At 33.9% G+C, this 15,875-nt stretch overlaps 1 protein-coding gene and 1 long non-coding RNA gene across 6 annotated transcripts; one reads left to right on the forward strand and one right to left on the reverse strand.

The window, feature by feature from the left end:
* The first annotated feature begins 1,206 nt into the window (after window positions 1–1,206).
* On the forward strand, window positions 1,207–5,400 carry LOC141399965 (uncharacterized). 5 transcript variants are annotated; one of them, XM_073979354.1, is made up of 3 exons: window positions 1,207–1,414; window positions 3,147–3,254; window positions 4,045–5,400. In XM_073979354.1, exon 3 carries the CDS (start codon window positions 4,100–4,102, stop codon window positions 5,297–5,299), a length of 1,200 nt encoding a protein of 399 aa, XP_073835455.1. In that variant the 5' UTR covers window positions 1,207–1,414; window positions 3,147–3,254; window positions 4,045–4,099; the 3' UTR covers window positions 5,300–5,400. The 5 variants fall into 5 exon arrangements, with proteins under 5 accessions (XP_073835455.1, XP_073835454.1, XP_073835452.1 ...); XM_073979353.1 differs by having other exon boundaries at window positions 1,219–1,275; window positions 3,315–5,400; XM_073979351.1 differs by having other exon boundaries at window positions 1,226–1,414; window positions 3,315–5,400.
* Window positions 2,363–3,152, reverse strand: LOC141399980 (uncharacterized). The gene is made up of 3 exons (XR_012412040.1): window positions 2,940–3,152; window positions 2,719–2,841; window positions 2,363–2,659 (listed from the first exon to the last, which is right to left on the reverse strand). It is a non-coding gene; the product is annotated as an uncharacterized lncRNA (long non-coding RNA).
* Window positions 5,401–15,875: the final 10,475 nt, after the last annotated feature.

The raw sequence follows: 15,875 nt of genomic DNA on the forward strand, positions 1-15,875 counted from the left end.
ATCTGGCCTACCTCTACTTTATTGTACCATGGGTGTAGCTTCGAACCTAAAAAAAAACGCAGCATTGAAAATCGTACGACTAACAGTGAAAATTTGTACTAATTTGGGCAACGACGCAACTTCGAAAACAACGCAAAGCGAGGTCTTGGTGTAATTACAAAAATAATAATTGTAAATATCAACGCTTTTCTTAATACTACGGATCACATCCATTTAAATTACAACTAAAATATTGTTATAGCTCTGTTCCTTTACGTGCAAGAATCTTCAAGTTTTACCACTTTTTACATTTTCAAAAGTAAGTCCCAATTTACATTAGGCGAGTTTACTTGCGGCAATTGTCAGTTTGTAGGTGAGAGAGGGTGCTGAGAGGCAAAGGGTTACCATATGCCTCACCTCTCTCTCCTACAAATGCTCTGTTCCAGAACCTGCAAGAAGCTACTATTTTTTACTACGATAACATTTTTTCCTTTATGTTATCGAAAAAAATAGTAAAAATTAGTAGATTCTTGCAGTTCTGGAACAGACCAAAAATGACAATTGCCGCAAGTAAACTCACCCAATGTAAATTGGGACTAAAGCCCTCGGCACATACGGTCCGTTTTGTGACACGTTGCGCGTTGAAAACAACAACCACATGAAAAATGTGTAAGTGATGCCAAGTTTGTTCTTGCAGTTTTCATGTGGTTGTTGTTACGCAACGCTCAACTCGCCGTATGTGCCGGGGCCTTAAAGGAACAGACCATATTTTATAAAGTAGTGCTGGCAAACTATCGATATTCCCAACATTAGATATATTTGATATTTCATTTCAAAAAATCGATTGCTTCGATGTTATCGTTAATTTGTCATCACCATTATTTGGAAATGAAAATGGCGGAAAAGTCTATGCTATTGTTGACGTTTTGCCCAAGTACTTTACAGAATATAAAGGAGATTTATATTTATTTATATGAATTTTAGGTTAGGGGCTTTTAATCCGATAATATCGATAGACAAAACTATCAATCGATATTGAATATTTAAAAAATAATCAATATTATCGATAGCGCCATCGATTTTTTGCCAGCTCTAATATAAATCGCGTTTGTATTGTTTGTCATCTTTTCTATTTATTGCAGATTCCATTTTTTGTTGTATCCTTATGCTCTCTAATGTATATCTTTTATTCTCTATTCCCTCTTTATCTAAAATTTTGACGTTTTTATACTCAGCTGGGTGATCTTTGTCAAAGCAGTGTTGAACTAATGCTATTGTTTGTTTTTTCTTTTGTATGTACGTACTGTGCTCTGCTATTCGTGTGCCTAAGCTTTGTTTTGTTGTGTAAATGTAAATTTTCCCGCATCGATTTCTTTCCATTGCATTTTATTTCATAAACAACGTTGTGTTTTGTGTATAGTGAAGAAATTGTTCGGTAAGCTTTGTGTGTTCTTCATTTATTATTTGTTTTGTTTCTGTTAGACCCAATTTACATTTGGCGAGTTTACTTGCGGCAAGTCTCAGTTTGTGTGAGAGACACGTAAGGGGAATGGAAATGAAAAAAAATCGCTCGTACCGGCAATTTTCAGGCAATGCCTTTTATATTTTTCGTATTTGACATTATTTTCATTGTTTTGAAAACGAAAGTTGTCGAAACAGAATTGGCTTTTATAAACGCAAGAGGCAAGTTTAAAAAGGAACGAGAAAAATTGCCGCAGGTAAACTCTCCTAATGTAAATCGGGACTTAACTTTGTAATATATTGAATACTATAGAATTTAGTGTTGCCAGATGTATTGCTTTTCGGTTCTTGATGGGAAATGGATTTTTTTAAAAGATTGTTGATTATTTTTGTCGGGTAACTAACTATTTTGTTTGAGTAATTCCTTTAATTTTGTAATGATTTTCATTTTAAGGCTTGTCTTAGTGTTAATACCTTTTTGATGAGACTGGTGGCAGTGTTAATTTTTTGTTGTAAAGGTTGCGTTGAGTGGAAATTTATTATTCTTACCGATGAATTTGGTTTTATATACCAATCGGTATATAATTTATTTCCAATTTTATAAAGTTTGATGTCCAAGAACGGAATGCTGTTCTTTTCTTCTACTTCTATTGTGACAGACTTTTGGCTGGTAAACATTTTCAACTCCAGCTGTAGAAGATTCAGATTGCTTAATTTTTTTGTAGTTCTCGTCTGTATGAGGAACGAATTGTGTTTATCGTCCTCTTAACGTCTTCCAGCGATTTATTTTTTATGCTTAACTTTCAGCAATTCGCCATATGATATGGTTTTAACTTCACGCAACATGTACTCTGGGCTCCATATTCCCAGAGACGTCTTTCTGTAGCAACAAATAAATTCTTTTAAAAATTCGTTGTCTGAGTCCATTGTTATCTTTGAAATTTATTGTTTGAATGACACTTTTTGGTTCACATTATAAAACCATCATACAACCAACAGCTGACTGTTCAAAATCCAAAAAAAAAAAAATGTTGTGGTTGCCTGATGAATGACAAAAATTAATGGCCACACCGGCAAGCAAGCGATTATTTGAGCAAAGTTGTCATTCAAAACTGACAATGTGTACCCAGATTTATGTTTGTTATATTCATCCAGTGGCAAGTAGGATAAATTTTTGTACTCTCAGCAAGAATTCAGTCTTCAGTACTGTCATATAAGCCTGCAACAACATTAATTTTTAAATAGATTTGAAAAAATAAATAAAGGAGATATCCTTACTGTATTAGCGTTTTAATTTTCTCTGGATATTGTTGGGATTCAAATGGTTGTGTTGCTCGTATAAAATCTCCACCACATTCTTCACAAACGAATGACGATTGACCTGTGTGACCATGTGCCTATCTAAAACACATATTGAGGAAAATATTTGTTTACATTAAAAATTAAGGAAAATATTTTTACAAATTGTTTATTTTTAAGTACGAGTTTGGAAAACTCACAACAGAGCAAGTAGCCTTTTCTCTACATCGAACTGGGGTTGTAGTTTTTGTTGTAATCTTTAATGTATTTTTGGCCTGTTGTTTGCACCAATCACTAATACTTGATAATGATGTTTGAATGTTTTAATGCCGTTGCTTTCGTTGTTGGCTTATATATCCACATAGGTTTTGTCTTTTGACCCCTAATGTATTTTCTTATTATTCCAGAATATCATCACTGTTTTGGTGTGTTTGCAGAGTATCATCACTGTTTTGGTGTGTTTGCAGAGTATCATTACTGTTTTGGTGTATTAGCAGACCATCATCACTGTTTTGGTATGTTTCTTCACAATATGAGCTTGTTTCCTCATCAAATTCATTGAGTACGCTTTGTAGGGTTTGGTGGTACTCCTGAAGCTTTTGGTACTACTGAATTTGCTCATAGTACTGGAGTTTTTGGTACTGCTGAATTTACTGTTAGTGCTGGAGTTTTTGGTACTGCTGACTTTGCTGGAGTTTTTGATACTGCTGAATTTGCTGGCAGTGCTGGAGTTTTTGGTACTGCTTGAATTTGCTGTTAGTGCTGGAGTTTTTGGTACTGCTGGAATTGTTGGTAGTGCTGATGTCCGCGTCTCCTATCCGCATATTCTTTAATGTGCTGAGTATCCCCACGCTTGTCGTCTGTTTTTTATTTATTTGTGTTGTTGTTCTGACGGCGCCACTTTCTCCATTAATTTCTGAAAATATGTAATTCTACTTTAAAAGGTAAAGGCCTTTTATGGCCTTGTTTGTTTGCGCATTCGCGGTATTGTCTCTTTTATGGCCTTGTTTGCTTGTTTGGGCATTCGTGGAATTGACTTTTTTACAGGTAGAATTGCCTGCAAAAATTTGGAAAACCCTAAAGTATTGAAGGATACATTACCTGTTAAATGCCTGTTAGACTATGAACGTGTACTATGATTTAAACTGTCAATCCCATAGAATATATGTCAAGTGGATTTATAAGTCTAAACGTACTATTAATACCTGAGAATGGGAAAAATGCAATGGTTTTCCTTTTTCCTACCTAAGAATTAAAACTTAACCTTATAAGAACGTTCCTTCACTGATTTTTCTCATTCAATAGGTGTTAGCTAATCAGATAAGTCGAATTTGAAAAATCATCAAACCAAATCAACAAAATGGAAAATCAAGAAATATATAATAATATTGCTACTGGAGCATCCAGTCCCCCATACAACGAAGATGAGAAAAGAATAATAATTATCAAAGCTTTGCTTTCCAAGACGGCCTACATCAACGATCAGCGGCTCCTAGGAACAAAAACGCCCAATATCAATATTGTTGAGGAGTGGCTACCGAATTCTCCAATGGGATTCGCGAATTCAACAATAAGTAAACTGAGGCAATTTTTTGAAAACATGGAGGAAATGCACAGAGCATGCGTCATGAGTTTTGCCGCACTACAGGTCGACAACGAAGCAGTACGGTCGCAGTACTGCTTTCTACTAACCGGCATACGTAACAATTGGACCATTTTCATTGGCACAGAGGGGCATGAATATTACACGACACATACTGTGAAGGAGATGGTATTAAGGATCTATAATGCAGCTGAAAGCATCGGTGCTAATATAGTATACAACGTCTGTCATGTAAATGGCGTGCACCGAGGTATGTTGCCAGCTTACGATGAAGGAGATATATATTATGAAGGCAAACTTTGGGCCTTTGATATCTACCAATTTATTGTAAATATTGTCAAAGCATTCAAAAGTGGAGACTTAAAGTACCGAGGAACTGTGCTTGATTTTACCTATGTCGATGTCTACTGCACAAATGCAGAGTATTTGGGAGGATATTGTGACTACGATTCCTTCAAAATTGAAAGCTATCAACAAATCTTCAATTATGGAGTTGTGCGTGATCTAATGGCACTGGCAGAAATGAACCCAGAAGCAGAGGACTTAGAGGGCTTGAATCGAACAATAATATTTGTGTCAGCCATGGCAGAATTCCTCAGAATGCTATCAATAGAAGCGGGAGAAAAAACTATAAATTTTGCGGAGAAGCTGAAAATAATAGGACACCTTAAAGAATTTTTAGACAGAACTGAAACTGCTAGTAGGACTTTATTTTTTTCATCACTGACAGCGTGGGAAATAATGCTGGTCCACTTCGGAAATATAAATGTAAACAAATTAACAACACATTGCACTATAGAAAAATTTGTCCACGATATAAGAGTACGTGTACAAGGTTCTCCAAGCATGTACACTATGTCATACGCCAAGAGGAGATTTGATGCGGCCCTTGAGCGCACAAATAATAACGAAGAAGCGAATATATTATTTTATAGTGATGTAGAATTTCCGAAGTAAATATCTTTTAAGATTTAATAAATACATGTAAAATGTAATTGTAATGTATATTCTTATATAAATAAAGAAACCCAAATTTAATTTAAACTGTTCTAAAATAATTCATTTGAGCACTGTTTTTGTCCACTGAAATTTTGGTTTAATGAACTTTGTTCCCGAACTAAAAAGTTTTTACAATTTTTACCACTTTTACCCGAAAAACCGTTCCCATACACAAAAAAAAATTATAAAATGTTCACTTCTCTTTAAACACATTGTGCCCGATAACCAGTTCCCGTACACAAAATGGTTATAAATGTTCACTTCTCTTTAAACAAAATGGCGCTGAATGACACTCTCTTTAATAGTACGGTTACACCAGAGTTTTTTGCCGGGTTAACCCACTTCGAGAGGAATTATTTGACGTTTGCGCTATGGAATTGACTTTTGAAATCCAAACCCAATGGGTTAGTCCGGTTAAGTGTAACCGTGGTAAAAAATCTCTACACGACAAATTTGAGCGTTTAACAAATAGTAGCATAGTTGCCGCCTTCTAATTGGCTGGTAGGCTGAGTTTGACATTTCTTCCAGTTTTTGTAATTTTTTTCCGTTTTACGTTCCCGTACTTTTTGAACAAAGTTGTATGTGTGTCTCATTTTTCACAGTTCGCCCTTTTACGACTTTTACCATTAAAATAGTACGGGAACACACACATGATTTATGTTCCCTTGTCATAAACATGAACAAAAAATTATGTGATTTACTTTCCCGGTTAATGGAGTTTTACTGATAATTGAGGTTCGACTGTATTAAGAAGGGTATGATTTTTAACTAAATATCTGAATTTCAAATAGAATTTCTGAATTACAAATATAATATCTGAACTTCAAATGGAATATCCGAATTACAAATAAAAGATCTGAATTTCAAATAGAATTTCTGAATTACAAATAAAATATCTGAGTTTCAAATGGAAATTCTGAATTACAAATAAAGTATCTGAATTTCAAATAGAATTTCTGAATTACTACTGCTATTTTTGGAACTTCAGTTGAAAATGGTGTAGTGTCACTGGTATTTGTTACTAGGCGTTTACACTAGACAGTTTGTCTTCAAATACAACTCTGATTTACTAACACATACATACATTTGTCGTTTGGCTACCAGCTGTCTATCATTCTTTCACAGACAGCCGGGTTAACAAATTTTGGACATTTTTTGTAAAAATGTGTGAGAAATAATTGAAATGTGTTAAAAACAAAAGAACATGTATAAAAACAAAATATGTGAACGGAAAACAAAAGGAATTCGATGATTTTCATTCATAATTTTACATACAACTGTTTTTGCAGTTGTCTGGACGCCTACGTCACAAAGGCAAGTTTTGAAATTTTGACAACCAATACATGAAGTCAACTATCCTGTCATTTGTAAACGCAGGGTAAACAAAACATAAAGAATGTCAACAAATTATTTTAATTTCAAAAATAAATATTTTTAGATTTGGTTTCATAAATTTGAAATTAATGAATGAGAATTCGATTTATATTCAATTCCAATGTTTCCAATCGATTTTTGCAGGAAGGATATTTGTTACCAATATGTTTGGGATCGCTAAAAATTTAATGAAAAAACAAAGGCTGCTGCAAACTTTTGTTTTTGAAATACAAAAACTTGTATATTAGGGCTTTAATTTTTTTAAAATTTAACAAAATAAAACACATTTTTGTCACCTTCTCTCCATTGCGAAAACAGTTTTTTCATCGAAACAATTTAAGTATTGTCTGTTCAGAACGGAATCACATATTGCAAAAATTATCTTAAATTGGCACTAGGTTGATTAATGCATCATACATAAACATCGACTACATTTACTCCAGAGCAAAATCGGTCAATATATGCCACCTACGGATTGATATATGGTAAGACAACGGACGGAGAGAAGCCCTGTTCTACAAAAACATATTCTCTTAAGTTTAGCATATAACAAAAAATTACACAAATATGTTCATATCAGGGGAAGGCATTGTGACTCACAAGAGAGCACATGTGCTCTAAGTGAGCGTAAATTTGTTATCGCTCACAGCCTGTGTAGATGCTAACCAGGGGTGCCAAGTTGGTGGTTTTCCCGCTACTTGTGGTGATTTTTGACGTACAAAAACCACTGTTTAAGCAGGAATGTCAAGTGTTTTAAGGTAAAAATCGCTACAGACCTATGGTGCGTATGTGGTTGTAGCGAGTTTTATCTCGGAACAGTTGGAATCCCTGATGCTAACACGTTGTAAACAACAACAAATTTACGCTCATTGAGAGACCCAAAAATGTTCTCTGCCTCACTCTGGTTCATATTATGCAAGATCGCAGTGTGAAGATCGATATTGGGTGAATTGTTCTGAAGAAACGTCCCGTCATAATATGTGAGGCAGTTCGTTCGGAATCGAAGAATCTTTCATTGATATGAGGTATGTAGGTCTTCCCGTTTTATCTTCGGAGATATTGGTGGGAAATAGTTTTTATTCTGAACGATATTTTGCTTTAAAAAATATATATCCCTAATGTATATAGGAAATAGAAATAACCACCTGTTTTTGTAACTAATTTTTGTTCGTTCGTCTATATTTGTAATAATTTAGGCATCCAGCCCCCATAAGACATACATATGTAATTTTTCGTATACCCGTTCCATATATCGTTAAGATTTCCTCATCTAAAAATCAGCGCTCCTCATTTGCGCTAAAGCGAGTAAATCGATCTCCAAAATTTGAGGAGAATCAAAACATCTGGCACTTAAGCTGGAAACACATACAACGTTTGGGTAAAGTTTTGTGTCGTTTTGGCCGTTTTTACACTGTTGGGCATGATGCCGAAAAATTCAAATTCATTTGAAATATATGCCGACAAACAGATAAACGCTGGACTTTGGTATCGTCGTCGCCCTGTTGTTGTTGTTTTTTTCTCGACGCCCAACGCAAAACTTTAATCAAACGTTGTATCTGTTTTCAGCTTTAAGGTGAGAAAACAGTCAGCTCTTAGCTTATTTTTCCTGCTTAGCTCATTTCTTCACTAGGCCGCTTATTTCTTGGTATCACACAACGAAGCGTAAAATTCATGGGCTCTATAAACATAATTATTTCAATATATCAAATAAAATTCAATTTTTTGTTGGCGTTTTTTATTGTTGGACTGCAGAATTTTACATCTTTGTGTTTATTTCAGCTTTAGTCCATATTTTGTTGTATTCAAGTATTTGAATAACAACAAAATGTTTTACAGTGGATATGAAATTGATTAGTTGCGGGCGGAGGGTAGGGAATTTTTTAATTTGAATTGTTTGTAAATAATTAGTACCGCACATAAAAATTAAAGCCAAATTCTGTTTTTCAGATTGAAAACGTGTTTATATCAAATTGAATGTCGAAACGAAATGTCAAAAATGAAGCCAGGCGAAGAATTTAAACTTCAGCCTCGCTTCGTTGTGGTCTGTCCTAATGAAAACAGTACAATTTCATTTTTGCGCTTTGAAGCGAGTCGGAAAAAACAACAAAAATCCATTGTGTTCTCGCCTTTAATTCTACCTGTAAATTATTGTGCCATGCTAGGGATCTGCTTAAAGGCCTGCGTACATAAGCTGCTCTGCCTGATTGCCTTGCTTTCCTGCTTCATTTTTGACATAATAAAAATAAAAGAATAAAGAAGGCCGAGGAAATTTCGAAATGGGTTGCCCTTTTCTTTTTTATTCTTTTATCAGAAGTAAGCAAGGTAAGCAGGCAAGGCAGCTTAGTCCCAATTTACATTAGGCGAGTTTACTTGCGGCAATTGTCAGTTTGATGCAGAGAGAGGTGAGGTATATGGTAACCCTTTGCCTCTCAACACCCTCTCTCACCCACAAACTGACAATTGCCGCAAGTAAACTCGCCTAATGTAAATTGGGACTTATGTACCATGGTACAATAATACAGGTAGCATTATCATGGTAACATAATGTGTCAACTGCATTGAATTAATGTCAAATTTTGACACCTTATGTTACCAACAATTGCCGATGCGGCTACCTGTGTATTTGTACCATGTTATGTACGCAGGCCTTAACCCATGGTAGAACAATATAAGGTAATAATACCTAGCTGACTGAACTGTAATGTTAGGGGTCGATTTTGCATTGCCACTAAACTTGAGTTGCGTTGTCAATTGTCAGCGCAACTGAGATGAAATATTTTATTATTGTTGCCAAACCAACTGGGTTGTCGATAAACGTGTTATCGATCAACGTTTTTTCAAACTTGTGGACTCTAAAATCCAAAAGGCACAATTCGCCAACAAAAACTATTTTAAAATGATAAGTTCAGTACAATTATTTTTCGATGATGAAGAAAATGTACAGTACGGTTAGTCATTTTTTTAGATTCAAAATCTGTGGAAATAGCATATAGGGCAGGCAAAAGCAAGCAGATTTGCGTTTTTACTTTTTCGAAATTGTGAAAAAAACGTTCCGCACAAAATGCAATTACTTTAGCTCAAAACCAACTTTTTTATTTGAATTTTTTTGTGATTTCTAAAATTTGATAATATTTTTTTTTAAATTTTGATAAATTTTTAATAAAGTGCAATTTGATCCGAAATATGTCATTTATTTTTCGAGATATATCGATTGTAAAATATGCAATACTATTTTTTAAATAAAATTGAAGATATTATGCAATAATGTTAATAAGATTAAAATTTTATTTAAAGTAACGCCTTAGAAAAATAACATTTATAATAAATTACTCAAATGCAGTAGCATTTTCTACCACTTAAATTCAACAAGATATATAAAAAGAAACATGAGAACAAAAGAAACGATATAAATTATGTATTATGACATTACTTCTGTATTGTCAAACTTTTATTAGAGCAACTCGTTTAAAATTTTATAAAACTGGGAAATGAAACCGAGTTGCAAATTTTAAAATCGATGTAGCTTAAAAACTATATCACAGATTTTTGATCAAATTGAATATTTGTAATCGATGCACTAAAACCAACTAAAAAAAATTATTTCCAAGAACAACTATTGCAGAAAAAAATTTCTCAAATTTAAACATTTAAAAAAAGTAAACTAAAAATGTTTGTTTTTAGCTAAAGTAATTGCATTTTGTGCGGAAGGTTTTTTTACAATTTCGAAAAAGTAAAAACGCAATTGTTATTATTTTTGCCTGCCCTACATGCCATTTCCACAGATTTTTGATATTCGAAAAAAATGAAAAAATGACTAACCCTAATGTACAGGACATAGCATTTATTAGAATAAATTTGAGGGACAAGTCGAATCCATTGGAATTGCCATCTGCACTGTAATTTGAAGCTCATATTGGAAAGATCTGTATAATCAGTAAATTATTTTAGGTTTAAGGCGTAGTTTCGATTGAAAAGGATGCCGTAGTTTACATTGTGGAAACACTTTTAAATGTGTGCGCTGCGTTGAGATTTTTTTGCGGAGGGAAGTTTCCAAAAGTCCCATGGTAATGATTACAACAATTGCATGGCTCAGTCTACATTGTCGAACGTATTGAAGGAAGTTGTCCACTTGATAGAGGGCAAATTCAATATTGGGTCGTATCGAAATTGTCGGAAAAGGAAAAAAGACAAAGCAAAAATCATTTTTATTCAAAAATTATAGAGGGCAAATTTTGCCAAAATTGGATCGTTTCGAAATTGCCGGAAAAGGAAAAAAGACAAAGCAAAAATCATTTTAATTAATTCTCTTTCGAGTTGAGCTGTTAGGCCTTTAGAAATACATTGAAAAATTAGGAGTCTACCGAAGTCCCACGCATCCAACCATTACACTACGTTTCACGGGTGGTAAATCCGATCTTCAGGTGTATTAGGATGTTGTTTTTGTGGCAGACGAAGGCAAAGCTTGGTAACTGGTATATATATCGAACTTCATTAGATAAATATATATGCGAAATTATGTCAGTTAATTGAAACTCCAAACTTTTCCTATAGTCCTGCTTGGTAACCTCATTTTTCAATGTTCACAAATACTATGGTAAGTTTTATTCCTACATCATTAGTAATTGCTCTTCTATATCAGAAGATTTTATTTTTTGATCATCAATTATTGTCTACTAAAGTTTTGACAAGTTGATGGTGGCTTAGAACGCTAAGACGCCGGCAACCTTGACACTCAGTTATCGGAGACCCAGGTTCGAATCCCAGCCTGGCTCATGCTGAAATTATTTTTTATTTTTGCCTTATTAAGGCGAAGGCCATTTATAAATGGCCTTCGCCTTAATAAGGCAAAAATAAAAAAAAAAAAATCATTTTTATTCAAAAATTATAGAGGGCAAATTTTGCCAAAATTGGATCGTTTCGAAATTGCCGGAAAAGGAAAAAAGATAAAGCAAAGTCCCAATTTACATTGGGCGAGTTCACTTGCGGCAATTGTCATTTTGTAGGAGAGAGAGGTGAGACATATGGTAACCCTTTGCCTCTCAGCACCCTCTCTCACCTACAAACTGACAATTGCCGCAAGTAAACTCGCCTAATGTAAATTGGGACAAAAATCATTTTTATTCAAAAACGAAATTCCCTGGTGTTGTCGGCTGTATAGATGGACCCAAGTGCACATTGGAATTGCACTCAATTTATCAATTAATATTTCAAACTGTTGTTTTATTGTCATTTTCACCATATTTTTGATACACAAAATTAATTAACCATGACAATAATCAACAATTGTTATGAAAATAAGTTTTTCCCTTTCAATTTTACTTATTTCTTCGAAAATGTTCACTGCAATTGAAAACAAGTAAGAAAAGCGTTAAGTTCGGTCGGGCCGAACTTTTTATACCCTCCACAACAAATTTCAGCCATTTCGGTGGATTAATGTGGCCACAATCTTCAAAATACCTAAAATCGGGAGGTACCGTTATATGGGGGCTATAAAAAACATGGGCCTATCTTAACAATTTTAAGTGGCGAAATTTCGTGGCCACTGGGAACCACATATGTAAAATTTCAGCTAGTTCAAGCAAAAAATGTGGCTAAGATCCCTAAAATACCTTAAATCGGGAGGTATCGTTATATGGGGACTATACCGAACCGTGGTTCTATCTTGGCAATTTTTAGTGGAGCAATTTCGCGGCCATTGAGAACCTCAAATGTAAAATTTCAGCTAGTTTGGGCAAAAAATGTGGCTAAGATCCATAAAATACCTTAAATCGGGAGGTATCGTTATATGGGGACTATACCGAACCGTGGACCTATCTTGACAATTTTTAGTGGAGCAATTTCGCGGCCATTGGGAACCTCAAATGTAATATTTCAGCTGGTTTGGGCAACAAATGCGGCTAAGATCATTAAAATACCTTAAATCGGGAGGTACCGTTATATGGGGGCTATACCAAAACTTGGACCGATATAGCCCATCTTCGAACTTGGTCTTCCGACGGCTAAAAAAATGGTATTCCCCAATTTTCAGCGAAATCGGTCAACAAATGCGACCTGTATGTTGCGAACGGACGGACGGACCGACATGCATAAATCGACTCAGAAAGTGATTCTATGTATATCCCTAGAAGGAACTATGGGTCTATCTCGCTTCCTTTTGTATGTTACATACAAATGCACTAACACACAATACCCCTTACCACATAGTGGTGTAGGGTATAAAAACTGGTTGCTGAAAAATAGCCGGTTCGTCAACTGATATTCGCAACTTCAGTTGAAGGTTGCCATACATAAAGTAATTTTAACAACTGACAACTCCACTCAACGATAATTGCTATCGATAATCGACCCCTTAGTGTCAAATTCCGTATGATATTTTATATCATGGTACAAATACACAGGTAGCCGCATCGGCAATTGTTGGTAACATAAGATGTCAAAATTTGACATCAATTCAATGCAATTGACACATTATGTAACCATCAGCTGGCTTGATAATGCTACCTGTATTATTGTACCATGTTTTATATATTCCATGGTACAAATACACAGGTAGCCGCATGCAATTGACACATTATGTTACCATCAGCTGGCATGATAATGCTACCTGTATTATTGTACCATGATATATTCATTTCTATTTTCGATGTATATTAGGGATATATTCTTTTAGGGAAAATATATCATCCAAAAAAAACTATTTCCCATAAAGACTTCTTCATATGAATGACACGTAACCTCTCCCAAGTTGGAACGGCGTGTCGCACACTAAAGCGGGATACACACGATCAGTTTTGACTGTCGATTTTTCGGAAATATCGATAACTGTCAAACTGTCCAGCGACATCAAAATATTTTGTGGTTGTCTGCAGTGGGAGTTTGTAACTCATTTTTGCTGTTATCGATAATTGTCGGTAAAATAAAAATGGTTATAATTTCGATAATTAACGAAATTTTTCGGTAAGTTAACGATGAATAAAAAGTAGTCGCTAGCCTCTACATACACAAACAGTGATGCCAACTTTTCTTTATGTTTTTAGTCATAATTTAACGATTTAATTTTACAGATTTTTGTCGGTAACAGCAAAAATGAGTTACAGAACTGAACTACTGATATCTGACAAAAATGAACGGCAACACTGGTAGGCAATCGATTACATAAAATGTGGGTTGTGTGTGTTTTTCCAAGAATAGTGCAAATGTTTTTAAAAAGATAATTTTTTTTTCTTTAGAAAAGGCACATTTTGATATACCTTCGGTAATTTTTTGTTGAAAAATATTAAGCCTTTACCTAATTAAATGCGTGTTGCGTGTGCGTTCAAAAATACAAAAACAAAATACATGTATTTCAAATTGACAACAAAAACAAATACATGTATTTTGTTTTTGTTTTTTTGAACGCACACGCAACACGCAGTTGATTAGGTAAAGGCCAAAGACATAAATACAACTAAGACTAGACAAAATGCATGCAACAAAAAAATGTTTACGAAACTTTGTATAGAAACATTACCCTTAACAGGTTGCAGTTAATTCAAAATCGCAACCAAGGAGGAACATTTCATGTAATGGTATCAGAAACGAAATTTATGAATTCAAGGATCTATTCAAGAATAATTCTATGTCAAATGGATCGGTAAATTCGGTTAAATACGTAAAAATGTATAAAAGAAAAAAATGTTATATCACCATATCGTGATATAACATTATGTTAAATTCAAAAGCCATTCACTGAAGAATGATAGCAAACAAAATGTCTTATCTTGTTGTATTTATGTCTTTGTAAAGGCTTTACATAGTTCTGTGGCTACCTACAAAACACAGGGTCTGTTCCAGTACTGCAAGAATCTACTTATGCATATTAAATTCAGTAATGATTTGAACTAAAATACATGTTATTGTATTTGACGATTTTGGAACCCGAAAATTTTCGACCAAACTTATCTGGCATCAGTCTAATAATGCAAAAAATAAAAGAAAATAAGGCAAAACAATTATTTGCTTAACAATCCAGACTTCCTATACTGTTACTCAAAGTCCAGAACCTGCAAGAAACTACTATTTTTACTACGATAACATTTTTTCCTTTATGTTATCGGATAAATTAGTAGATTCTTGCAGTACTGGAACAGACCATCAATTACAACAATGTTGTTTTTGTAAATTTGTTAGATGTTGTAATTCATGCATCTGCCCTATATAAATATGCCTTGCAAGAACCCTACAAACTTATTGTGAATGGTGAAGTACAGGCTGACATCTATCGGTTTATAGTATATGTATGGTCTAGGACCATACTTATTGCGAGCACTGTAGCGTTGTTTTGATGAATTTTTGGCTAGCGGTCCGCAGTATTTACATTTGTACATATATACACACATACATATAACCCGCGGTCGCTAGCTATTAACATATTGCTCTCTTTTCCAATAAATCCTGGAAGTTGTCTACTTTAAAAGCAGTGCAAAGGACAGCAATCAATTAGTTCGTCAGTGATCTTTTAAAGCGTTCGACCGTGCATCTCCTCGCTCAAGTTACATACATACTTACAAGTTAAAAATTTGAAACATAAACACTTTGTTAAAAACTAAGAACAAATAGTTACATACAAAAATACAAACAAGTTACATTTTGTTATATGAACAAACACAAAGTTAAACATTGAAGTTAAAATATACACAAAACAATAAAAAATAAAATACAATTAAATAAATAATTAGAATTTTGCTACTTAAACCTAATATTGCACTGTGTAAAATTTGCCTGAACTTAACTAAAACTTACATCTACTTAAAATACCCTAAAAATTGTGAATTTAAACTTACCTTACGTTGTGCTAGTTAAAAACCTAGATTGCATTACAAAGCCTAGCTAAAATCAACACACATTGTACATACACACTCACACATAACATTCATTGAATTACCACTAAATAAAACTAAACACTTGAAATTTGAAAACATAAAATACTTGCTTATTATTTACAAATAAAAAAGGCAAAAGGTTTGTAAATAAACATTTGGTCCATATCGAGCCAGATTGTGGTTTTTAAAATATTTAAAAAATTGCACTGAGTGAGAGTTTTTATCAAAAAAGTTATTACATTAAAAATTTAAATCATAAAAAATAGTAATCAATATTAAAAAAGTGAACTTGAACACAT

Source organism: Musca autumnalis, unplaced genomic scaffold (genome assembly GCF_047663935.1).
Source record: "Musca autumnalis isolate F117 unplaced genomic scaffold, ASM4766393v1 scaffold_3, whole genome shotgun sequence".
Taxonomy (NCBI): domain Eukaryota; kingdom Metazoa; phylum Arthropoda; class Insecta; order Diptera; family Muscidae; genus Musca; species Musca autumnalis.